The sequence below is a fragment of the Phoenix dactylifera genome, chromosome 2 (genome assembly GCF_051530095.1).
Source record: "Phoenix dactylifera cultivar Ajwa chromosome 2, Ajwa_hap1_PhDact_Kaust_v1.1, whole genome shotgun sequence".
NCBI lineage: Eukaryota > Viridiplantae > Streptophyta > Magnoliopsida > Arecales > Arecaceae > Phoenix > Phoenix dactylifera.
In genome coordinates, this window is record NC_143191.1 from 40,472,571 (window position 1) to 40,497,866 (window position 25,296).

Sequence of the window (25,296 nt, forward strand, 5' to 3'; positions counted from 1 at the left end):
AATTTTCCATCCATATTTCTGTAACCCAGGAAAAACCTACAAGATGTATAAGATGTGTTTGTGCAAAATAAAAACTTTAGACCTGCCTAATTGTCTGAGACATCAATAATCAGTAGATGATCTGTAGACTCAGGCATGCTTGGACATCACCCTAAAAAAAATGAATATTTTGGAAGTATAGTGGCATACTACACTAAGACATGAAGCTATAGCTTCTTGTTCCTCAATCTATGAATAAATTGCCTTCATATATAAGGAGTGCCCCAAATGCCTAAAATGGTGCATTAAGGGGAGATATGATGGTGAGATTTGGTAGCTGTGCTGAGTGAATAGAAGGGTTTTGGAAGCCTTCAATTTCTGAGGTTTAAAAGGAAGAACCAAGCTAATCTTTTGCTATCCATTTTCTGAAAGTGATATTTTTCTATTTCTCTTTGTTTGAAAAAAAATAATAAACAGAGAGGAAGATCTATCTGCATTATAATTATCCAGATTACTATGTAAAGGACTGCGACTTCTAGAGCAAGTCCTGGTAACATTTTTTTTAAGTTATCATTTCTACCTTGCAATGCATTGCATAGAATATAGCTGCATATGGGTCCATACAATTCCATATGCCCATATATATATATATTTAATTTAGTTGTTGTTGAATGAAATGAGCATGCCTCCTATATATTGACTAAATCAAACTATACCACTAGGTTGGGTCAGGTAAAGTTGCTGCTGCATTTGAAAAACATGCACAATTGACAAATAATCGTCTTCTTGTGGCCAGTTTTCCTGCTCCAAATCACTTCTACGCATAGTATTGTTGACATTATGGTGACTATCTTTTAGCATAATGATGATAACTCATCATGGCCCATTGCTATCTTTGTTGCCACTTTGGCCGACCTTCATCGATACTCTCGTCTTTATTAAATCCACCTACAGGTATAGTCCGAGTAGATGAAATGCATCAAGATGAAGTTTCGATATTAGATCAATGAATAATATTTGACTAACAAATATTTTTTTGGACACCCACACAAGGGTAATGAAGTGGCTGCTATTTAAAAACACCATCGAATTTATTAAAACCCAAAGAAAACTTGTGCAAAGCCAAGCGATACAAAGAATTAAGCAGATCAACAGAAGGAGACAACGAAGAGAAACAAAAACAAAGAATCTTCGAAGCAACAAGGAAGCGGCCATTTAAGCTCTTAAGCTTAAATATAAGTGCCCACTCCAAATAATCAGACAAAGCCCTCCTCAGCACCTGTTACACATTTAAGCTTTTGTTTAGAAAAAATCTGAGATGATTTCTCTCCAGCCATATATTCCAACACATGGACATTACAAGCTGATTCTAGCCTTTCTCTGATGCTCTTCTTGATCCTCTTTTTCCTCGCAGTAGTCCAAAGCCGCAGCAGGGTTGGTGGATCACCCCTAACTCCGAAGCAAGTTCTACCTGCAAACCACAAACTCTCGGTGAATGAGCAATTAAACTATAATAATAGTTCTCCTTTATAATAGCAAACCACAAACTCTTTAGCAAGTTTTAACCTCCACAAATGTCCTTCCATAACAGCGAACAAGTGGATGGGGGTCTCATGTGGTTATCCTTTATGTGGTGCAAACTCCGGAACTGTTTTCCACTTGTTCATCAGGTGTCCTTTTTGTAATCCCCCAGCTACTTCAGCCCTCTCAACTCACTCTACTATCTGCATTTCTACATCTAGAGTCTCTCATTTTTCTCGGATGAAAAGGATGATTTCAGTTTTCTTTCCTGATGTCTCTTGTACTTCCTTTTTTCTCAATTTTCTTTCAACATAACACAACTTTTTCCCCTTTTTTTTCATGGGTGGTAATCATCATATGAATATAAAATGGAAACTCTAGAACTTCAATCAGATGCTCAATGCATCCTTCTTTTTTAACGTTTTGTTTTTTTTCTCCTGAACTTATTTGCCCTCCAAAATCAGTCTTTGGGCCGTAGAAAGTTAAAAAAAGATTCAATCCACAGGATTTGGGCAAGGACGCATCCGGTTGATAGAGCTATACTTAAGTAGTTCGCACAATTTATGAAGTCTGCAGGAATTTAAGCTCAATCCTGTAGGAATATCTATACAGGCTTAGGGCGAGAACAATCACTGCCAAAATCAGGCTAAGGATAAGACTCAAATCCAAATCTTTGATACCAATTTTCAAAGGCTTTACCACTACCAACACCATTGTGCAGACAGTGAAAGCACCCTATATATTTTGCCTTATATAGCAGTCCAGGCAAATATCCATTGCTAAGAACCTTGATTCGAAGGATTTTCTGAAGCTCAACTCCAAATCGATCCATCAACCCTCTAGTTACGTTTCTACCAGAAGGAAACATCCCCATCTACAAGGTGGCGGTGAGCTCTAAGGACAGCAGCGCTAATAGACTAACGTGGAACGGGGATTCAATAGAGGCTCGGTCAATATTTTGGACTAGCTGACTCCAAATGCGTTTGGTTATAAGCATGCACGTTCCTATGGACTCTTCACATGTTTTCCCTTGGTGTGACGTCGATCTTTTGACTTCGTTTTTCTGGCCTGTTCTCTTTAGGATAAGAAAGAACACTCGGTGGGTTGTTTGCCTTCAATTTCAGCAGTCGTAGATATCTGAAAGTCTATAAACAATCCAAAAGGCAAAGTAGCGTCCACCTCATCGTTCCATCATTCACCACCAAAGGGTCGATACCAATCAGGTGGATGGTTTGAAAAGAAAAACGAGAACGATGTTGGATGTAAGGATAGAATGGAATGAGGGACTTTCTTCTATAAATAGGTGGGAGAAGGTTTTATTACTTGTTCCTTCAGGCTTGAACGGGAGTTAAGGATGAGGAGGAACACCTTGCTTGCTCTTGTCACTTGGCTCATGGTGGTGGCCTTCTTTGTGGTCGCTGCAACTGCTGCTGGCCGAATGAAGGCTATGGAGCACGAGATCGATTCACTGCGTAAGCCTCCATGCTACTTTCACCACACGTTCTTGTAACAACACACTTAAGGCTGCTATTGGAGTAGTAATTTCTCTTTGATTATATATTCCTGCTTGGATTGAACATGTGCGATGCTATTTTTGAATGAAAAAACACCCAGAATTCTCGACTTTCAACATAAAATATCACTCACCACTCACCACAGCATGGATTATTGTTACTAAAACAAGAAAATTCTGATATTTTTTTCTGATTTTTTTGCCGTTAAACAAGACTTAGATGTTAGTGCCCCCTCCTCTTAAAGACTTTAACATGGTTTAAGATTGAGCTGTTCTTAATGTTATATTCTTCTTTCTTTGTTCGGAGACTTGACGACCGTTTCTTCCCCCACCCCCCTTTCCCCCTCATATTACTGAAGCTTGCAGGTGCTGCTGGATTGTGCGGCCGGGAGTATGCGGCCATTCCTGCTGTGGGGATAACTGCTGTCCATAGGCATCAATCGGGGTTATTGCCTTCCCTGGCATTTCGACTCTGAAAAATGCCAGGAGCAATCGTGAGTTGCGAAAATAAAAAGGAAGGCATTAGTCACTGAAAATCTGTATTCCATAATATCAGTGTTTCTGATGTACTAAATAAAAGTCCTCTACTACAAATAAAGAGAACTGTTGCCTTTTACTTGTAGGTTTACGGTCGGCTATCTAATATTTTTCTCTCTATCGAAGAAGAGGAATCTGGATTGTGTGCACGCAACAACTTAAGATCTTATCCAAAAGAAATTAGCTGAAAGTTATTATTTGGATTCCTTAGTCCTGTATAAATATTCATGATCTACCTAGTACATAAGTGATGTGGAACTTAACATACGCCTATATAGATCCTCACAATGTGCATATGAAAGGGCAATGAACCAAATTTTCTAGATAGCTAAGCTAATTAGGAAAAATAGAGTTCCAACTTTTCTTAGTCCTTCATGGTAGCAAGTTACAGAGTTTATGAATATTTGGAAATGTAGCTGAAAGGCATGAATATAGTTACTACATTAGATAACTGAGTTAATTATTGACATGCAGTAACTACATGAATATAAATCAACCTCCATTGCTACATAGGTGATGGAGAGCTCCAAGGAGAGCAGTGCTAAATTACTAGCTAGGATTTGGAACTGAGCCTGAGTTGAGATCTGGTCGAAAATTTGGACTAAGTAACTCCGAATACATTTGTCTCGTTGTCGCCTATGAGCTGGTATGTCTTTGATTAATGACTTTTGGCATGTTTCAGAATTTGTCAACTGGTCTTTAGATTTTTCTTGGATTTTTTCATTGATGATAGGAACAGAATAGCGTGGACTGCTTGCCTTCCCTTTCACCATTCAACGATATCTGAAAGAATAAAACCAACAGTATTCAAGACAAGGTAGAACTGGTGATCCATTGTCACTATTCCGTCGCATGTGTGTGAGTTTGTGTGGATAACATATTTTTTTTTTTTTGGTATAACGGCGACTCACATATAACGAATATGGGTGCAGCCCATAAAATAAAATTAAAAAAAAAATAGTGCAAGGGAGACGGGACAGATGCGTGGCTCTCCCAAATAAAAAATCTGGGGTGATGAGCTGTATAGGATGCCACCCAATCTGCAGCACTATTTGCCTCTCTGTACATATATGTAGCTCGATAAAAAGCGCACGCACCCAAAAGACTACAAATGTTGTGGAGCAGCCGCATCCCACCGGCAACGTGGCCTCAACTTTGAATCCACTCGGTCTCTGTGGCTGATTCCCCCTCAAGGAGAATACGGTTCGCACCCAGAATACGCCTCGCATAGGTGATGCCCTTCCATACGACTCTAAGCTCAGCATCGACAATGAACTGATCGAAGATCCGCTGACCCTCGGCAGCTACTAATCTGGCCTCCTGATCTCTGATAACAAATCTCGCACTGCCGCTACTCCCTTCCTCACCGACGCTAACGTCGAAGTTTACCTTAAAAAACGGATAACATAATATTGGATGGTTAGAAATAAAACTAGAAAGATGTTGGGTAACATAAAATTGGATGGTTAGAAATAAATCTAGACAGATATTGAGATAGAGTGGAATGAGCTTCTACAAATACCTAGTAGAAGGTTCTATTACTCTTTATCTTCTGGTTTGAGAAGGAGGTGAGGATGAGGAAGAACACTCTTCTTGCTCTTATAGCCTTGCTATTGGTGGTGGCCCTCTTTGTGACCACCGCATCTGCAACTGCCCGAATGAAGGCCATGGAGCACGACACTTGTTCAAAACCTAAGCCTTCATGCTAAGCTTTTAACCCAATTTTTTTTAACACCCTTAAGGCAGTAGATAGCATCACATAGCAATTCTTTTATGCATAACTTCCTTTATGCAAACATATATTCTTGGTCTCAAAAATGCTTCCAATGCTTCACCTTAGAAGTCCGTTAAAGAATTTTTGTTTTCTTTTATTCTGTTCTATTTTAGTTTTAAGAGATGAAACGATAACTCCATGTTGCAATTAGAGTAGAGAAACCAGTTTAACTTTTCTAAATATCAAAAGCTTGAAGCAAGCTGTATCCGCAAGTGCTGCACCTTTTGGTGCGAGGCCACAAAAAAATCCAGGTTAGCTGCAGCGTTCCCTTTCCTGAGCGGACTTTGATTGCCTGTTAATATTCCAATGATCTTGCAACTTCTTGATGAACTTTTTTTCGTTTGTTGTTTTTTGTTCTTTTAATTCTGTAGCTTGCACCTGCTGCAGTTGGTCAAAGACAGGAGTATGCAGCCAATCCTGCTGCGGAGAAAATTGCTGCCCTCGCTAGCATATGAACTTGTGAACTTCTGATATAAAATTGGTCACTGAAGGAAGAGAGGCATCGGTCGCTGAAAGTCTGTATTTCCTAATGTCAGTATTTCTGCTGTGCTAAATAAAAGTTCTCCTCAGCAAATAAAAGAGCTGTTGCCTTTTACTCCGACTCCACCAATCCAGTAACTTAACAAACTTCTCTCCACGAGGGGGAAAAAGAATCTGGATTGAGTGCACGCCAAAGAGCAATGAACACGATTGTCACAATGGTTAAATCTTCTGATATTTGCAAGATAATTAGGAAAATAACCTACCCACTTTCTCTAGCCGTTCATCTACAAGTGACAGCGTTCATGAGCGCTAGGAAATATAACTCGGGCATGCACATAGTTACTGCATGAAGATTAATCGCCTCACTAGTGTATAATGAAATATTATGGTTTGCTCTACTTCTCCATGACTGCAAAAAAATCCAACTTTCAGAAGGGCACCACCACTGCCCGAAAAAGATGCTGCTCTTGACATTACATCGACACACAAGGTCATAATCCATAACCAGCAACATATCCCACTACCAATGCAAGAACTACCATCAGTAGTTTCAAAGAGAAAGCGGTTCACAGAGCAAAGGATCAGGGAAGGTAACCACTCCAAGCTCATCAAAATCCCGAATCCATTCATTCTGCTTTTGTAACTGATAACAACTATTGAATAAATAAGAGATATTTCCCTTCTCTCCGAGGGCATTGCATGATCCTCCGCAGAAGAGAGTGATGATGCAATCAGCAATACTGCAGGCCAGCTTCATGGGATTTGCGACACCATCAAGATCTCGAGATGGATTAGCAACAGAACACCTTGATAGAAGAATTGGACATCAGTTAAGTTCTTTAATCTGCCTTACCCAATCAAATGTTCACGGGTTCCTTGGCCTCACAATCACAAGGAAAAATTCTACAGTGTCGCTCAAAATCCCCAGGAAGTGTGCTCTTTTGATCTTCATCAAGAGATACATACATCCACGGGATGAACCCCAGGTCTCAGGGGAATCTCTATGTTACTCAAGACACGACTAATAAGTCCTCGGTTCAAAGCCCTCGCAGCACTGAAGATTTGTTCTTGGTGCTCCATCGGCATTGCAGGTTCTGCTTTTGTCAATGATTGCTGAAGGTTGAGCACTGCTGGAAGAACTAAGGACTGATATTGCCCCTGACAGCAATGTACCGGTGTTCAAAGCAATAGTAAAATGGTTTATGCAATTCCAAAAGCAACTTAACATAAGCAAGCATGTACATAACAAACAGTTAGAACAATTAGCTTTTTGACAGTCACTGGACAATTCGATTACATCATCGAGGGAAGCCAGAGAAGCAAGTTTTCCCAAAATACATTATAAATTCATGTGCATGTGAATTGTATATTATGGCTCTTATATTCCAGATCCTAGCTCATGTCATTGTGGATTTTGTATAGAAATAGGATAATCACCTAACATTTTGTGCCTTTGCATGGTCAATCTAAATCAAAGTATAACACTAGTTGAGAATAGTTGGCAAGGAATTCTATAAAGACAATCTGGGCATGTTTCACAGATGCATGGTAACATAATAAGCTATTTAAATACTAACCCTCTCGAGAAGCAATAAAATTCAGACCAGACTACGACAACCGGTTAGGCAGTTAAATGACAAGGCATCTATTTACCAAGAAAATGACAAGGCATTTGTTAAGAACGTTCTCTGCAAACAGCTAGGTGAGAGACACATGTTAAGGATGATATTGCATAAGTGCCAAGACTCAATATATACATCTAGATTCACAAGTTGTCATAGAAGAAACCATCAATCAATCCTTTTTGTGTTTATAAGCCATTATTAGTATTTCCAAGAGCTAGAAAAGTTGATTTCATGTGCACATGCTCAAATATTACAATATTTGCTTGGGATGAAAAAAAGTAGTCCAAGTTAACATCTAAACTTATTTCTAAGACATAGGTCATATTTAAAAAAATAAGTAAATTGATTTATCTGAGTATTATTACCACCATAATAACAACATCATCCCTCACCAATAAATTTATTTAATGCAAGCTAAAGTTGCTGAGATGGTGAAATATTTATGGTAGAATTATTTTTGATGAGCTAAATCCAGCATTGACCCAGCAGCAAAATTGTAATATCCCATATCTTGCTTTTACAGTACAAAGTAGAGTTATTTCATAAAAAAAATAAAAAAAAAGGTACAAAGTAATAACTTCTTGCATCTATTTTGACCCTACATATGGCCACAATTCTGATTCACTTAGCAAATGAACATGGTCCGACACTCAAATTGCTCGAGTGATTTTCTTTAAAAAAATTATTTTAATGATGCACAAGACGATAATCTGGATAACTACCCTATGTTAGTACAAACAAACGTGTCTATCCTAGCTATATCAGAAGCCCAGCAGGAAAGTCTTCATATTTTTAATGAACTCAGACACCTTATGTAATGTCCGGGCCCACAACCTACTAGGCCCAATAAGAAATAGGCCCAGTTAAGGGTTTGGGCCCAAATTTCACTGTGGGCAGTATTATTATAATGGTTATTATAATGGTTAAAAAAAAAAAAACGAAGGGATAAGACCGACAGGGAAGGGTTACCTCACCCCCTGCTGGCAGCCGATGCCGGCGCGCCGGAGACAGGGGGGGCGGCGGCCAGTCCCGGAGCAAGGAGGAATGGAGAGGATGGGACCTCTCAGAGGGGGGGGTCTCATCCTCTAAACAAATTATTTAAGCCTCTGCCGGCAACCCCAAGTGACAGACCCCCTAGAATACTGAACGAGAGAGTGAGAGAGCCGAAGCCTTGGAGCCGAAGGCAAAGGAGCCCTGAAGCTCCAAGAGGAAGGAGGGACTACCAGGGGGAGGTACTGCCCGACTGCAACCGGCCAAGGTAAGGAGCATTAGGGTAAGGGTTTAGCAGGGGTAAAGAAATTCCACTGTGGGGTGCTCTTCCCCTCTGTGTCAACAGTGAAACAGAGGGGAGGAAACCGACACAGGGGAGGGAAAAAAGGCCTACAGTCCACTGGTCAGGCCGGACTCAAAGGTCGTGCGCCCGACGACCACCCGGGCCGAACCCAACCGGGCTCGGCCTGCGGACGAACCGGACACCGCGGCCTCGGCCGCCGGTACCCTGGAGTTCGGGGGGCAACCCGGGCCGCCAGATCTGGCCGGGACGACAACAGAGGCGGCCACAGGGCCGCCAGCCCCGGCCGGACCACCACCTCTTCTCCGGCAAGGGGTGGTGGTTCCGGAGGGAAGGACCGAAAAAAAAAAAAAAAAAAAAAAAAAAGGAAAATGAACTCACCGGATCTTGAGGCTTCATCCCCTCCGGCCATACCTGGCCGTGGACGGAGTGGGTGGAGGCCCTCGGTTAAAGCCGGATTCCGACCCATCTCCGAACCCTTCCCCTCTCCGGCATCACTTCGGAGGGAGGAAGGGCTTCCCTTCCGCCGGTGCACCGGGGGGAAACCCCCACGTCGATCGGTGGATCGGGGGGAGCCTCGCCTCCCCGGCCGCCTGCAAGAGAAGAAAAGGGAAAAGGAGAGAGGGAAAGAAGGAAGAAAGACCGAGGCCGGAGGGAGCCGAGGGCTCGACCGGAGAGTAGGGTCTCGGCAGGGTCAACAAAGAAAGAAAGAAAGAGGGAGAGAGAGAGAGGGAAAGAGAGGGAGTGACCGAGAGGGGGAAGGCCACAGATCTGGCCGGAGGAGAAGAAGGGGAGCCGGAGGAGAGGGCCGGAAGCATGGGCTTCGGTGGGAGGTTGAAGGAGAGAACGAGAGAGAGAGGAGGAAACGGAGGAGAGAGGGGAGGAAGGTAGGTGAAGAGGCGGAAGCCTCTAGAAGGGGGGAGAAAGAAAACATGGTAACGGGTTTGCGGGTCGGATCCGAACCCGCAACCCGTTAAGCTTAAATAAATATATATATATATATATATGTATATATGTGTGTATATATATATAATTAGAATGGGTTAGGTGAACCCAATAAAACCAGACCCAGTCTATTTGGATGAACCCGGATGAGGGATGGGCTAAATTTCAGGTAGAAAAGGAAATAACATATTACTATTATGACATGATTGTAGGTGACTTAGGACTCGTCACCAGGACGCGGGAGACCTAGGAAAAAGGCAAATTACTGTAAGTAACTTGTTTTAATCTTGTTGTGAATCATGTATGTAAGTAACTTGTTTTAATCTTGTTGTGAATCATGTATGTAAGTAACTTGTTTTAATCTTGTTGCGAATCATGTATGTAAGTAACTTGTTTTAATCTTGTTGTGAATCATGTATGTAAGTAACTTGTTTTAATCTTGTTGTGAATCATGTATGTAAGTAGCCTGCCCTAATCTTTATGGATCATATATGAAATTTAACATGTTATGCATGTACTGTAGGCTAAGAATGATATGTGTATCCGACATGCTCTAGTTACACAAGATATGATGATATATGTTTTATATTCCGTTATGCCTACAAAATACTGGGATTACGTTACATGCTAAGATATGAGTTATGAAATATGAACATGAGTGGTACATGTCAGTCACATAATTCATAGTTGTGCACATATTATGTTTTCATAGCTCTTGTGATACATGCAAAATGAATGGAGTTCCATGTTATGATTTTTCTTAGCATGAGTGTAAAGAATGATAATGATTTGCTCTAGCTGCATATTGCTTGTAAGGGGGTACCTAAGAACTACTAATGCTACGGGCCGAATGCAACTGAGCCGGCCTTGCCAGTGGCCGATAATGACTGAGCCAGCCCCGCCAGTGGCCGACTAATAACTGAGCAGGCCCCGCCAGTGACCATTAATGAATTCGCCGTAGCATCTATGAGGTACTACCTATACGGAGCATTATTTATGAACTCTTAAGAGCTACTGACCCAATGTAACTGAGCCGGCCTTGCCAGTGGCCGAGAATGACTGAGCCAGCCCCGCCAGTGGCCGCCTAATAACTGAGCCGGTCCCGCCAGTGGCCAAGAATGACTTCGCAGTAGCATTTAAGAGCATGACCACGGCATGCCGGTGGCACGATTTTTTCCTACATGTGCATATTACATGATTTCTTGACATTGTAGGATACTGTTTTATTTACTCAGCATGGATATTTTATTATGATGATTGATTTAGTAGCATACATGTCAGCTTCTCAAACCCTGATAAGCATGGTTAGCATTTTTAGTCGATTCGACAAGATTATGCAGGATTACTTACTGAGCCGTGTAGCTCATGCCTGTTCATTTACGTTTTTTTTTTTTTAGATCACCACCAGTGACAGCTGCCAGAAGCATTTTTCTTTTGCAACAGGGCTTCTTTATTTTTGGGGATGATATAAATAAACTTTTGTGTATATAAACTATGTAGAAGCTCTGTACTTTATATGAACCAGTGGGTTGTAATACCTTCTTTTGATATATACAAGTTACACTGCTTTTGACTACCTGTTGACCATGTACGAGGCTGCGTGCTATTGTGGGCGGTAGTCGGCAATAGCACGGCCGTGTCACGGAACCGGATCCGGGGCGTGACACCTTAGCTTTGCAAGCAAACCTGCTACCCAGTATCCCTCCATCTAAGATAGAGCTAATGTTGTAAAATATAATAAAGTCCTTACAATATAGCATCTAAGATTAATTTATAATAACATGAAAACTAAATAATAAATAAAAAAGAACTAACTGTGGAGAAAAGAATAGGCTGACCTGTTGTTCAAGGTGCAATGAACAATTGCACAAGGCTGATTGCTTCCTTTGTAAAGGGGAAGTAGTGATCCTGTGCCGGGATACAAATAACCTGTGCCACCTGGATTCTCAAATTCAGCTCAAAGAACTCATGTTGATATGTATCCATGATTAATGTCAGACATTTAGATATCTATCATATCCTTTGGTTGCTTAGATATCTATCATATTCTTTGGTTGCAGCTTCTGGAAATTTGTGGAGACTTAGACTCATTCAGCAACGAGTCCAACCCATTGCAATGACATCAGAAGTGAGCTGTAGTGGGTCCTAGAGCTTGGTCAAGAATTTGGATGTGGAAATAATTTTGTGAAATGTCATGTTTTTGCATATTCTTGAGTTAATATTTGATGATGAGGAACATGTATATTTAAACACCTTAACAAATAATGTTAGTGTTTTCTACTATATAGTACTTGTTAAAAAATAAATATCTAATTTAGCTATTGCATTTTTTTCCTTTGGTTCTTATATGTCTTCTCTTTATCTTTTGCCCTGTCATACACCCGGATATGTGTCTCAATCTGATTCTCATATTCGTGGCCATGCAACAGTGCAAACACATGATAAACCTACCAGTCTCATTCCCTCCACATGCACAATCATGAAGGGAATATAAGTGAAGCAATCTCAACTGTTGATGCCCCATAGAGAAAAATAATGAAATGCAAGGAGAGAAGAAAGGCAAAGAAATTTTTCTTAGAGAAAGAAGATGAAAAAAAAAACTTTTCCTTACCGGTTTCCATACAAATTCTGAATATTTAGAATTTTAAGGACACTAAGCATCCCAATCAATAAGACTAGTAAATAACAAAGGTTAATAAAAAGGGAATGAAAGGAAAACAGTTTTATATTAGACACAGAAGAAATATATAAGAAATCGTGAAATGATAAAGGCAAGAGATATTGTTCTAAACGATCCTAACACAATCCAATTTTTCGTATTTAAAAAAAGAATGAGGAGAGTAGAAAGCTATTGTAAGGGTTAACATTCCTAGGGAATGTCTACAAGTGCTTGCAAAGCTTGACCAGGTTGGAGGTACTTAGTGTAGGATATACTTGGTCATCCTCGTTTAGGATCTAACTCCACTATGAAGGTCTTAGAGTTCAGGAATTTGTAGCAATGAATTTTCGACCATTATGTAGAGGTAAAAAGTTTCAGGGTGTAAAACATTTGAGCTCAACATTATTTAGACCCATGTTCAGATTTATTGCATCATACAGCTCCTGAGCATTTTTTTAATTTTTGTGAGGTTGTAACATATAAATTATTACGTTTATCTGATAAGGCACTGTGGGTTCTATGATGGCAGCAGTAAACATTATCTTATGGCATTCCTTTGAATGCGTCTAGAATGAAATGATTATAACAATCATGATACAGCAGCTATAAAATGACTTGACATAGACGTAAGAATACAGAATTTTATATGACTAAGTTAAGATGGATGTGCTACTAATGTTAGACTAAAAGAATTGTAGAACATGTACATAAAAATATGGCAGGTCCATCTAACTCAACATGCGAGTAGCATAGGTTTATAACGATATGCTCATGATATCTAGAACAGCAATCATAATATTCATTACATCTTATTTCTTATGATGATTTCTGCAAAGATTATAAAGCAATGACTACAAAAATTTATGCACAACTAAACAACAGAAGATTTTATATATGCCTTTTAACCAACAAGGATAATCAATAGATCAAATTATGCCATGGGTTTAGTCATTATTAGCACAGATATATAATCATACTACTGGAGTTGGCATTAGCAACTGTTATAACTAATCCTGAAAAACCTAATTAGATTCCTCACACAACGTAGCGTGCAAGATTATTTTCTGCTAAATTTGATTAGCAACAAATATAATATAAAATAAAAAAAGACAGGATAATTGGGTGGAATGTCTATCTTGCAGGCTTCTTCATTCAGATTCTCAATTCAACATTGGATTATGACATATATGAGAGCAAGGAATTGTAAATAGTTTTTAGGGGCCATCTGAATTGTGCAATTCTCCTGTAGGGGCGGTATCTCCGCATTAATACGAAGATAAACGAATAAAAAGCTGTGGAGACAGAATACAGAGGGGACTGAAGGACACCACCCATCCGCTGTCCCCAAGATTTTTGGGACAATAAGCCCATCAGAAAGGTTAACATGGGAGTCTCAAAAATCTCTGAACTGGAAGATCAGCAACTCCCCAGGACTCCAGCCACCCGACCAATCTGTGGAAATCACATGATTTCGAGTAACCGACATCCTCCCAGGTCCTTTGGATTTTACAGATGATTCTGACGGCAAAGCAAACCAACAAAAAGGAAGCTCATGCAAAGGATTAAGAACAGAGAATGAGAATACAGAGGCTCTTGTTTGGAGAAAAAGGGGCGGGGGGTATTGGTTTGCACAAACCTTGTACAGTTCTTTCTAGAGAGGAATGCTTAATTACCTGAATATGATTATGTTTTGAAGGTAAAAGAAATTCCCAATCAAATAGCAATAATACTAATAAATCGTAAACTCCATTGAGATAAAACTAATGCGTGTACTAATAGCATCTCCTCTACATTATGAAATCCTGCCCTAACTAAAAAAAATGCGATACATGTCCAAGCGTTCGACAAATCTAAGAAAAGAGGAGGAAAGATACAGGCGAATTAATCAGCATTCACATAAAGAAGCACCGAAATTTTTTTTAAAAAAAAATTACTGAAAAAACAGAGAAAATGCATTATATAAAGAAGATTCAAGAAAACCCTATCGAAATTTCAGTACAAAACATGCCGACAAATACTTGATATCGACGCCCCCTTTAAACTAGAACGGCGGCGGCGGGTGAAGAACCTAAAACCCCAAGCATGTCGTTGGGGGTCTCCACCAGCACCTGGATGAGGCTCCTAGCAAGCCCCCGGAGCACGATTGGGTCGGCAACGAAGAGCTTCACCTTGGAAATTCTGTTCTTCATTAGATCCACCACAATGGAGGGCTGGAGCCGGTGGGACGACAGCCTTCCCCCGATCTTTCGATTTGGAGGAACATGATGCCATTGTGTTAAAAACTATGAACTCGTGCATTTAATTCCCGGATTCCTAGTAAAAGCTTAATCACTGATTAATATAAAAATTGATTCATAAAATCTAAAAGCTATGTGATGTGTGGTTATGGTTTTTTTTCTTTTTTTGGTACGTCCACCGTACCAATGTGACACTCCATATCCTCGGTCGCTTGTCACGGGATCTAATTGCCTCCACCGTATCACTTGGTTGTACGTAATCTAGTACTTTATAAATGGGTTATGATAAAACCCACAGTATATTGAACTACGTTTCAACCCGTCGCGGCAAGGCATGCGATCGTTCGCAACTTGACTACTTCTAATTTATGGAGGTTTAAATGCAATTTTTTTCTCTTTTTTTCTGACTAGAATTTTTTTGCATTTGCTACAGTATTTAAAAAAAAAAAATCTCCTGGCCGTCCCTTTTCAATGATTATATTTGAAAGATTATCCTTCACCTGTTTCTAGAGTTGGGCACTGGGCCGGGCCGCCCACGGCCCAGCACAGCCCGACACAGGCACGGCCCGATAGCTACAGTGCCGGGCCGTGCTGGGTCACAGGTTACTGGCCCGCGGGCCGAGCCCGGCACGGCCCGCTTCGGGCCTGGGCCGGCACGGCCCGCTCTAGGCCCGCGGGCCAAGCACGGCACGGCCCGCGGGCCAGCCCGGCATGGCCCATAAGGGCCTGGGCCGGGCTGGCCCGCGGGCCTGGCACGGTCCGGGCCTGGGCCCGGACCGGCCCGATAAAAATTAATGCTTCATAAATTTTTTTAATAAATTAATAAATATTGAAAACTAAGGATTTATGAATATAAAGCCACCTTAATGGTGGGGGGTTTGGCATAGACCCCTACCAGTTTATTAATTTAAATCAAAATGGTACATGAAGGGAGGTTTGGACCTTGGTCTGACATCCAGAATACAATAAGAAAGGGCCGAGGTTTGGACCTTGGTCTGACCTCCAGAATACAATAAAAATGTACAATTATAAAAAATTAAGAAATCTTATTAATCATCAGTGATTCAGTGAATCAGTATTCACTCTTCAGTCTTCAGTAGTGTTTGTATCTCATCATCAGAGGATGTTGTATTATGTCCACCTTTATCTTGAAGTCTTGCCTCAGCATCCAACCAATCTTTGAAGCAGAGAAGCATCTCCACCGTTTCGCCCGTCATCCTACTTCTCTTTTCGTCAAGAACACGCCGACCTGCACTAAAAGCGGATTCCGATGCTACCGTGGACATCGGCACAGCTAAAATATCGCGTGCAATTGCAGACATAACAGGATATTGATTTCTAACACTCTTCCACCAAGATAATACATCTAGATTCTCTATTTGATTTTTATCATATGCAGACTGAAGATCATTTCGTAAATAAAATTCTAGTTCACTACTTAAAGATGAAGAAGATGAAGATAAACTTGAAGCATGTGTGTGTCTTCTCTGTGCAATGAATGAAAAAATAGATGACGAACGAGAACTACTAGAAGAAGAAATAGAGGTTTGTATTTGTGTTCTAGATCCACGAATTTTTTCATCATATATAGCATAAATATCATAAAGAAGTTGTTTTACCTCATTTTTAGCAGATTCAGAATCTTGATTCATATTTTCACAGTATGCATCAAGTAAAATTAGCACGCCATTTAATTTAACTCTAGGATCAAATACAGCAGCTAAGTTATGCATAGGACATATCTTGTCCCAATACTCATTCCATTTAGATTCCATTAGGTCAATAATAGGCATTAAAACATCATCATATCTATGTTCTGCAAATTTTTGACTAATTATATATGCTTATTGTAAAAATGAACATGAAGTTGGATAATAAATACCAGAAAGAACATTGGTAGCATTATAAAAACTAAGCAAAAAATCTTCCAAAATTTTTCCTTTATTCCAATCAGTTTCAGTCAATGTAAAGCCTAATCCACGATCATTAATATATGCACTTAATAAGTTTTTATATGGGTATGCATCATGTATCATGCTATATGTTGAGTTCCAACGAGTAATTACATCAAGTTTAAATTTTTTAAAACGTTTACCATGATTTATACATAGTTCCTTAAATTCTTGAAGTCTTGATCTTGAAGCATGAATAAAAGAAACTGCATTTCTAATTTTACCAATCACATCTTGAATCATGCCCATGCCAGCTTGAACAGAAAGATTTAAGATATGACATGCACATCTAATATGCAATAAATTTCTATCTAACATGGGATGCAATGAGTCTTTTAATAATGCAACAGCAGAATTATTATTAGATGCATTATCAAAAGTAATAGACATAATTTTATCATTAATATTATATGAACATGCAGTTTGATAAATGATATTTGAAATTTGTTGCCCAGAATGTGGAAAATCAAAAGCACGAAAAGCAAGAATACGTTTATTTAATTGCCAATCATTATCAATATAATGAGCAGTAATGGCAATAAAACAATTACTACCTACAGATGCTGACCAAATATCAGAAGTTAATGAAATTTTTACATTTAAAGTAGAAAGTGTTTCAATTAAACTTTGTTTCATTGCTAAAAAGTTAGTCATAGCTACTCTTCTAAATGTACGCCTACTAGTTCTTTTGTAAGCAGGTTGTAGGTTTAATTGAACATATTCTTCAAAATTAAAAGATTCACATAAACTAAAAGGTAATTCATCCTTAACTATCCATTTTACAAGTGCTTTTCTTTGATTTTCATGATTATATGCAAAATTACCTACAAGTAATCCCCCTTGTATATTAAGGGTACTTTGAGTTTGAGCATGAGAATCATGCATCCTATGACTCTCTTGATGTCTTTTTAAATGCCCTGTTCCCCCATTACTACTACAACTATAAAGTTTGGCACATTTTTTACATTTAGCTTTCCAGACTCCATCAACCATAACTCTATCAAATTCATTCCATACAGCACTAGTCCTCTTACGAGAAGAGGTTTGATCTTCACTCGGTTCACTAGTTCTAGAGGAACTAGGAACATGGGGTTGGGGATTAGTTTCTTCTCCCTCAGAAACAGGAGGAATGCCAAACTGACTTTCCTCAAAAGATGACATATCTAAATTGATGAATTCAAAAAATAAAAACTAACCACAAGGAGGAATTGAGTAGAGGGTCGGAGGGCAGAGGCAGAGCCGAGATTCTGAGCTTCCTCTTGTGCTCTCAACAGGAGTGACCTTCTCTTCTCAACAGGAACCTCCTCTTGTGTAGCACTTGAACACTTGCTAAATGCAAACTAAAAATTAAATTGCTAGAAGAGCACTTTAGAAGAGAGAAATAATAGCAGTAGAGAAGGAGAGAATAGTTGGTTTGGTGTGGTGAGAATGAGGGAGGAAAGGGTTATTTATAGAAGCCCAAAAATTTTTTTTCCCAAAATACCCCTCAATTTAGCCGTTTTTGGACTGTTGGGAGGGGCAAAATTGGAAATTTCCCAAAATAGCCGTTGGAAACGGCTATTTTTCTCCCCCCCCTCTCCAGACGGGCCGTGCCTGGCACGGCCCGTTTCGTGCCGTGCCCGGCCCGGCCCGCCAATAGACGGGCCTGGGGCCGGGCCAGGCTTCCTTTTGCGCCTGAGACGGGCCGTGCCGACACGGCCCGCTTCATAAGCGGGCCGGGCCAGGCACGGCCCGTTTAGACCTTGGGCCCGGTGGGCCTGGGCCTGGGCCGGGATGGGAAGAGCCGAGAGGCTGGAAACAGGTAGGTGGGCCGGCCCGGCCCGATGCCCAACTCTACCTGTTTCCAGCCTCTCGGCTCTTCCCATCCCGGCCCAGGCCCGATGCCCAACTCTACCTGTTTCCAGCCTCTCGGCTCTTCCCATCCTTCACCCTGCCAGCCACGTACGATATGCTGCTGCGTCTCCTGCCAAGGCACCCTCCGACGGCAATAACGGCGACGGAAGCCACGTCGCGGAGTCCTTGAAATCGCAATGGGTGGCTGAGAAAATAGGGACATAGAGGAGGGAGAGAGGTTGGGAGGGAGGGGGTGGAGGAGGAGGGTGGAAGCGGCGACGAGGAGGAGGAGGAGGAGGAGGAGGGCGGTGACGGACTGGAGGGCGACGAGGCAGCGGACGGGAGAGCGGCATTTGGTGGGCGAAGGAGGCGGAGAGGAACGTGAAGGGGAGGTGGAAGAGGAGTACGGGAGGAAGGGGTGGGGAAGGAGGAGGAGGGCAGCGGCAAACTGGAAGATGGCGAGGCGGTGGGCGGGAGAGTAGTCGTCGGTGGGTGGAGGCAGCGGAGAGGAGGGTGGGGGCCGGGGAGGGCCTCGGGGAGGAGGAGGGCGGCGAGGTGGTTGACGGAGGAGCGATCGTCCCTGAGCGGAGAGGAGGGCAGAGTCAACACTCAACAGAGGCGAGAAGGAAGACCAAATTAGGGGAAAGGGTGGGTGGCAATTCTGACCCCTTCCGGGCCCCCTTCCGGGGGGTGGTTCTATATACACCCCCCTATTGCTCAGGACACCCCCCAAAAATTTAAAAAAAATTAAATACTCTCTACACCCCCCCCATTTGCTAAGGACACCCCTAAAAAAATTAAAAATTCCTAAATTACCCCCCACCCTCCCCACCCCCTCACCTAAATTGCTCTCTACACCCCCCAAACCCCCCCCCCCCCCCCCCCCACCCCGCTCTTCCCCTCCAAAACACCCGCCGGCTTCTCCCTTCCGCCCAAAAAACCTCGCCTCAAGCACCTCGCCGGCGGCCAAACCCCCTCCGTCTCCCTTTGAACTGTTCCGCCCAAAGCACCTCGCCAACGCCCAAAACCCCCCCGTTCCCCCTTCTCCCTCTCGTCGCCGGCATTCTCCCGATCTCCGACCACCTCGCCGGCTTATCCCGGAACCACCTCCCCGGCCATCTCCCGAGCAACGAGCACCTCGCCGGCGCCTCCACGACCACCTCGAGGTAGCTCCCCCCCCCCCCCCCCCCGCCTCCCCAAATCGTTCGGCACTGGTTCTTTGAACCAGTGCCTTCGGTTCGGCCCCGTGGGGCCGACCCGCTGCAATTGGGTCGGCCCCATGGGGCCGACCAAAATACATTGGTTCGGCCCCATGGGGCCGACCCAATGTATCTTGGTCCCTATGGGGCCGAATCCAAATTTTTTTTTTTTTTCTGTTGCTAGACTAAGGATTATTTTTATTCCCAAATTTTAGCCTAAATCACGTCCTTAGGGTGAATTGGATACCCAACATCAAGGACAAGTTTTTCATTACTAGATTAGATAGTAATTTGAGAAGTAGGGATAATTTAGAATCATTATCATATAGCATTAACATGGTGCATCCAAATATGATGATCTTGTTACCTTCATCGATGTCATTCTTGATCTTGGAATGATTATCTCATATCAAATGCTCTATCAAATAATAAAACCACAACATTAGTTAACGAACAAAAACTAAAAACAAAAACTAAGAACTGCGGCATAGTTTTAGGTAAAGTCTATTATTGAGTTATGTCTTGAGTTTACGAGTCGTATACTTTTGAATTATCATTTATGTATGCAATTGAAGTAACATTGAATTATTTATCACAAAACCCAATCATGTAGATTCCAAGAAGTAACTTGTTTCTTTTTTGGCTTGTTTTATCATTTATCATTTATGTATGCAATTGAATTATTTTCTTTGATATAGCCTAACATTGAATTTCTATATTTTCAGACATGGATCCCGGTCCCTCCAGAGTTAGACCTACGGCGTCAGCTAGGAGACGTCGTGCTAGGATTGCTTCTCCCGAGCCTGCTCATATGCCATCGCCCTCTCCTGAGTCAGAGCATGATGATATGCCCGCTAGGGGCGAAGACCATGAGTCCGTTGGACCATGTCCAGGAGGTCCAGAGGATGAGTCCGTCCTGATCAGTTTCAGGACGCATATAGCAGCTTCCATCTGGAGGCAATAGGTATTGTTTATTTGTTATAGCATTATATTTTGTTTATTGATGTTTTATAAAGTAGTAGTAATTATACATTTATATTACAGGAACGGGCTCCACTAAAGTGCATGAACCATACTGCCAAGGTTGGTGAATGGAAGTGGTGGTCTTCAAACCAACCAAATACCAGGTTCAAAGCACTATTGAGGCAGTCGGGCCTCATAGAGTTAGTACAGTGCTCTTATCGATTCACCGATAAGATTCTGATTTCGGGCTTCGTAGAGAGATGGCAGCCCGAGACGAACACCTTCCATATACCATTTGGCGAGATCACTATCACGTTGGATGATGTATCCGCCATTTTAGGGATTCCTGTCGCAGGTGCCTTAGTAGCAGTTTCTCCTGAGAGGATGAGTGATCGGGATGCTGAGGAGCTACTTGTGGAGTTGTTGGGGGTGTCAGCTGGAGACGCGCGTCAGGAGGTACTGTCATCGCGCGGTCAGTCTGTGAGGATGGAGTGGCTGAGGACTCAGTTTCACTCTGTATCTGATAGAGACAGCCAGCAGAGGATAGAGTGTGCAGCACGAGCCTATTTGTTATTTTTGTTAGGCTGCACACTCTTTGCTGATAAGAGTGGGACCAGGGTGCCTATAGCGTATCTGTGTTTACTGCGGGATCTGGATAGGGTGAGCACATATGCCTGGGGTACAGCTGCCTTAGCATATTTGTATCGGCAGTTGGGGATTGCGTCGAGGTCATCAGTGAGACAGATCAGTGGTTATATGACGCTTCTGCAGGCATGGATTTATGAGCATTTTCCAGCACTCAGTCCTCACCCGTCGCTTGAGTATACTGATGCCAGTCCCCGCGTGCACCGCTGGATGCCCGGTACTCCATCCCGTACCACGATGGACCATTTAGTGGTTCTACGTGAGTCATTGGACCTTTTGAGCATCGATGAGGTACGTATCATATTACCATTTGCTTGTGTTTGTCAGTACTTTTAATATGCGATATAGTATAAAACTGAAATGGACCTTTTGTTTTGCAGGTTATTTGGGATCCCCATCATCGGCTTCGGGGAGATCGCCCATATGTTGATATCGCAATTTTTAGTGGCTCCATCAAGTGCCTTGATATCGTAGAACCCTATCATCCAGAAAGGGTTCTTAGACAGTTTGGTCGTATTCAGACCATCCCTCGAGTGCCACTAGCCCCTACGCGAGCCAACAGAGGTTCCACAGCAGGCTCGTACCGGATACATTACTCCTATATGGATCAGCTTTGGGAGCGGTGGGAGGACCACGTGCTGAGCCAGGCGAGCAGGAGCCACCCAGTTACCCGGCCATCAGACAGCGTACCGGGATACATGGAGTGGTATCTCCATATCACGCACGTTGCAGTTCAGCCTCCTCATCTGCGCTCGAGTACTCATTCTGGAGCTAGGGGAGGTCATGATGATGCTGACATGCACCGGCGGCGTATTGCAGATGCACTCGGTATCAGTACCGACATTGTACGGATGGGTCCCTCAGAGGCTACGTCACTAGGTGCCGGGCACCTATTTCATGCTATTTGTCAGATGCATCAGTTACTTCTGGGTGATGAGCCTGGCCCGAGTACAGCACCCTCTCATTCGGATCCAGCACCCTCTCATTCGGACGTACAGCAGTACACGCGTCGACGACGGCGTCATAGGGATTGATGATGGAGCCTTTATTTTGATTATGCAGCTTCGACTTTTTTTTTTGTGTAATTTGAAACTGTTGATATTAATGAAAAATATATATTTTTGGTACATTTACGTGTAATCTTTGTAAAGCCTGGCCCGTTCTATTTTACACAAATATAACAGTGCACATAACAATCAATCTAACAATGCGAAGACAGATATTTTTTGATTTATATTGATGATGGAGTTTCACAGTACATGACTCTAAGAGCCCAAAAAAATTTACAACTTTCAAAAATTGTACATATATAAACAATCAATCTAACTCTACTGTCTCGCTAATTATAACATTAGGTGAGATGCTCTCTTTGAACTGTTGAATCCGGGCTTCATATGAATTTACCTAATAGATGTTGCATTTCAGACCTCCCGGCTTTCTCTACAACCTTAAACCGTTGACGTACATTGTAGATAGTCTTGATAGTCGTAACATTGAGGGCATCTCTTTCCTTCAATGTGGATAATATGTCCTTTGGACGAACCAAACTCTTCGACATATCCACTAACAATTCCGTCTCCTGCTCAGATAATCTCCCTGCATATGAGTGCCCCTCCAGATTCTCTGCAGCGGGATGATTGTGCACTCCACATACGACCAGTAATATCCAATCATCCGCAGTATCCAATTTCTTTCCTCTTAATGCAAAAGGGCATCCACACTTCTTTGTCCCACAGGCAGTCTTTATTCGCTTTTCTTTTTTGGTTCGGTACGTCCCACCCCTCTCACAACCTAACGTAATTCTGGGTTTCTTAGAAATGGTACCTGCATCGGATGATTTGATTACAACAACAAAACCATTTCGCCTCCCAGCTTCACGACACCAATTACACAAGTCCTCTCTACTCTTGAAGATCTATACATTAAACAATTTATGTAAGTACACAGTTGTAAAAATAGCTCGCTAAACTAATACAAAATTGCACAATACATTATAATACCTCGTAAGTTGTAAATTCGCTTGTGTAATCCAGTACAAATTCTGATCCAATTATACTCGATTCGGTTGTAGCATAGCCCTACATATAAAATAATTTATCACCAAGAATTAATGAATCAGAGGATCTGTTCGGCACAAAATTCAGCACGGCACGCGATTTGGCACCAGAAGCCTTCTGTTCGGCTGCACAGTGCCGAACAGAAGGCTTCTGTTCGGCTGCACAGAGCCGGACAGAACCCTTCTGTTCGGCTGCACAGTGCCGGACAGAAGCCTTCTGTTCGGCACTGTGCAGCCGAACAGAAGGCTTCTGTTCGGTTGAGGGTTGCCGAACGGAGCACGAACCGTGAAAAAAAAAAAATTTCGAAACAAGGTGGAACACGTACCTTTGCGGCCGATTCTTCGTCCCAAATCACTAGTTGCTTGTCCATGCTTCGAATGGGGCTTAAATCTCCTTCAAAGATCGCCTAAACGATGTAAATGGATCGAGGGGTTTAAGGGGGGTTTGAGGGGTGTTTTTTTTTTTCTTTTCAAAACGAAACGGAGGAGGATGAAGGGGGGGTGTACTGAGAAAATTTCAAGGGCAATATGGTAATTACACTAAAGGTTAGTTTGGGTATTTTTTTTTTGGTTTTTGGGGGGTGTCCTTAGCAATAGGGGGGGTGTATATAGAACCCCCCCTTCCGGGCCCTTCACCAAAATTACAGGACATGGTATCAATTAGCACCCTTCCTTTTACCTAAATTACGGTATTTACCACTAGTCTTTCCACCGTCCATAACCTCAAGATAAATCAGAACCGTTCATCTCATAATGAACGGTAAAAAATTAAAAAATTATATTGTAAATATTTTAAAAGGCACCGAAGCAATTCTTTTTTTTTTTTTTTTTTGGAGGCAGGAGTCAAATATTACACTTTTCAATTTGGTTTGCATTGTATTTAAGATTAATTAAGCCTAGGTTGCTGGGGAATACAAGTTAACGTACTTTTGTCCAATTTGCTTAGCCTCGGCTCTCTTGGTATGAACCCAAATGAAATTAAAATTTACTATGGATTAACCTGACGCTAAACTAACACACATGGGTTATGCTTCCAATTGGAGTTGGTATGGGTTGAAAATTATTAACCTGATGCTATATGGGTTTAGGCCCGAGCAGAAGGCAAGGACAACCCTATCCAGATTTTTATAAAAGGGCTCTCGACATGGCCAAAGCTTCAAGGTTTCTAAACCTTAAGAGTGCAAATGAGTCGTGTTGGATCAAGTAATGAGTGATCCTGATCTAATCTATTTTTTCGTTCGGATTCTAATTTTAGACCAAACCTAACTCAATAGAAGATTGGGTCGGATCAGATCCACGACTATAATTTTTGATCCGATGGATCATTCGTGTTGAATTGAATCCATATGTAATTCAGACCCAATCCAAAAACTTTAGATCCGATTCGAATCCAATTAGATAATGGCCTGCTCCCATCCAAAACAAATGAACACTAATGTAAATTAGTTGCGGCCGATGCACCGACGGTTCACAGTGATGCTGATAAGTGACATCACTCGACATCTGGGCCCTACACTTGCATAATTAGATTATATTAAATTATATTTTGATCGTATTGTCTTGTGATTGGTATTATGATGGATACATTTATGCGCATAACCTACACTTGGTTGCCGTGTCACGGGCTGAAAATCTGATTGTGATTAGTCCAAAGCTGGAAATGAATAAAACAAAAATTGATGCGTAGATGTGAATTGATTAAATGGACAGGGACTTTGGGCTTATTTCGTTACTATTGATTGCCCAGTTATATGCTGGAAATGTGATAGTTGAATTTTAGGTTATTAGTGGTATAGATGGCAGTAAGATTCTGCAATTGACGTTGATTTTTCAAAGTGTCCCATTTTCCACAGAGAAGGCTTCTTCGAGTCAAGCTAGCTTAGCTTCCCAAATGACATGTCTTTACACTGTCGTCGAACAGCGACTCCAAAGTCATCCGACCCGATCTTTCAAAGAGTGGAATATTTCCTTTTCAAAGGTTGCTCTCGACATCTATATAGTCTGCTAGGGAATTTGATCCACTTGGCTTCATTTTCTGATACAATAATTTATGCCAGGTGTGTGTGCCTCGTATATACACGGGT

General features: G+C 41.9%; 1 protein-coding gene and 1 long non-coding RNA gene across 3 annotated transcripts; one reads left to right on the forward strand and one right to left on the reverse strand.

Annotated features, from left to right (window-relative positions):
* The first annotated feature begins 2,707 nt into the window (after window positions 1-2,707).
* Window positions 2,708-3,629, forward strand: LOC103710687 (uncharacterized). Its single transcript, XM_088714687.1, has 2 exons — window positions 2,708-3,006; window positions 3,380-3,629. The coding sequence occupies exons 1-2, from the start codon at window positions 2,855-2,857 to the stop codon at window positions 3,444-3,446; spliced, it is 219 nt and encodes a 72-aa protein (XP_088570813.1). The 5' UTR covers window positions 2,708-2,854; the 3' UTR covers window positions 3,447-3,629.
* Window positions 3,630-4,848: 1,219 nt separating this feature from the next.
* LOC120110925 (uncharacterized) lies at window positions 4,849-18,906 on the reverse strand. Of its 2 annotated transcripts, XR_016399404.1 has the most exons (5): window positions 18,411-18,906; window positions 11,507-15,064; window positions 11,336-11,376; window positions 5,073-8,241; window positions 4,849-4,939 (listed from the first exon to the last, which is right to left on the reverse strand). It is a non-coding gene; the product is annotated as an uncharacterized LOC120110925 (long non-coding RNA). The 2 variants fall into 2 exon arrangements; XR_016399403.1 differs by lacking the exons at window positions 11,507-15,064; window positions 18,411-18,906 and having other exon boundaries at window positions 11,336-11,500.
* Between the last annotated feature and the right edge of the window lie 6,390 nt (window positions 18,907-25,296).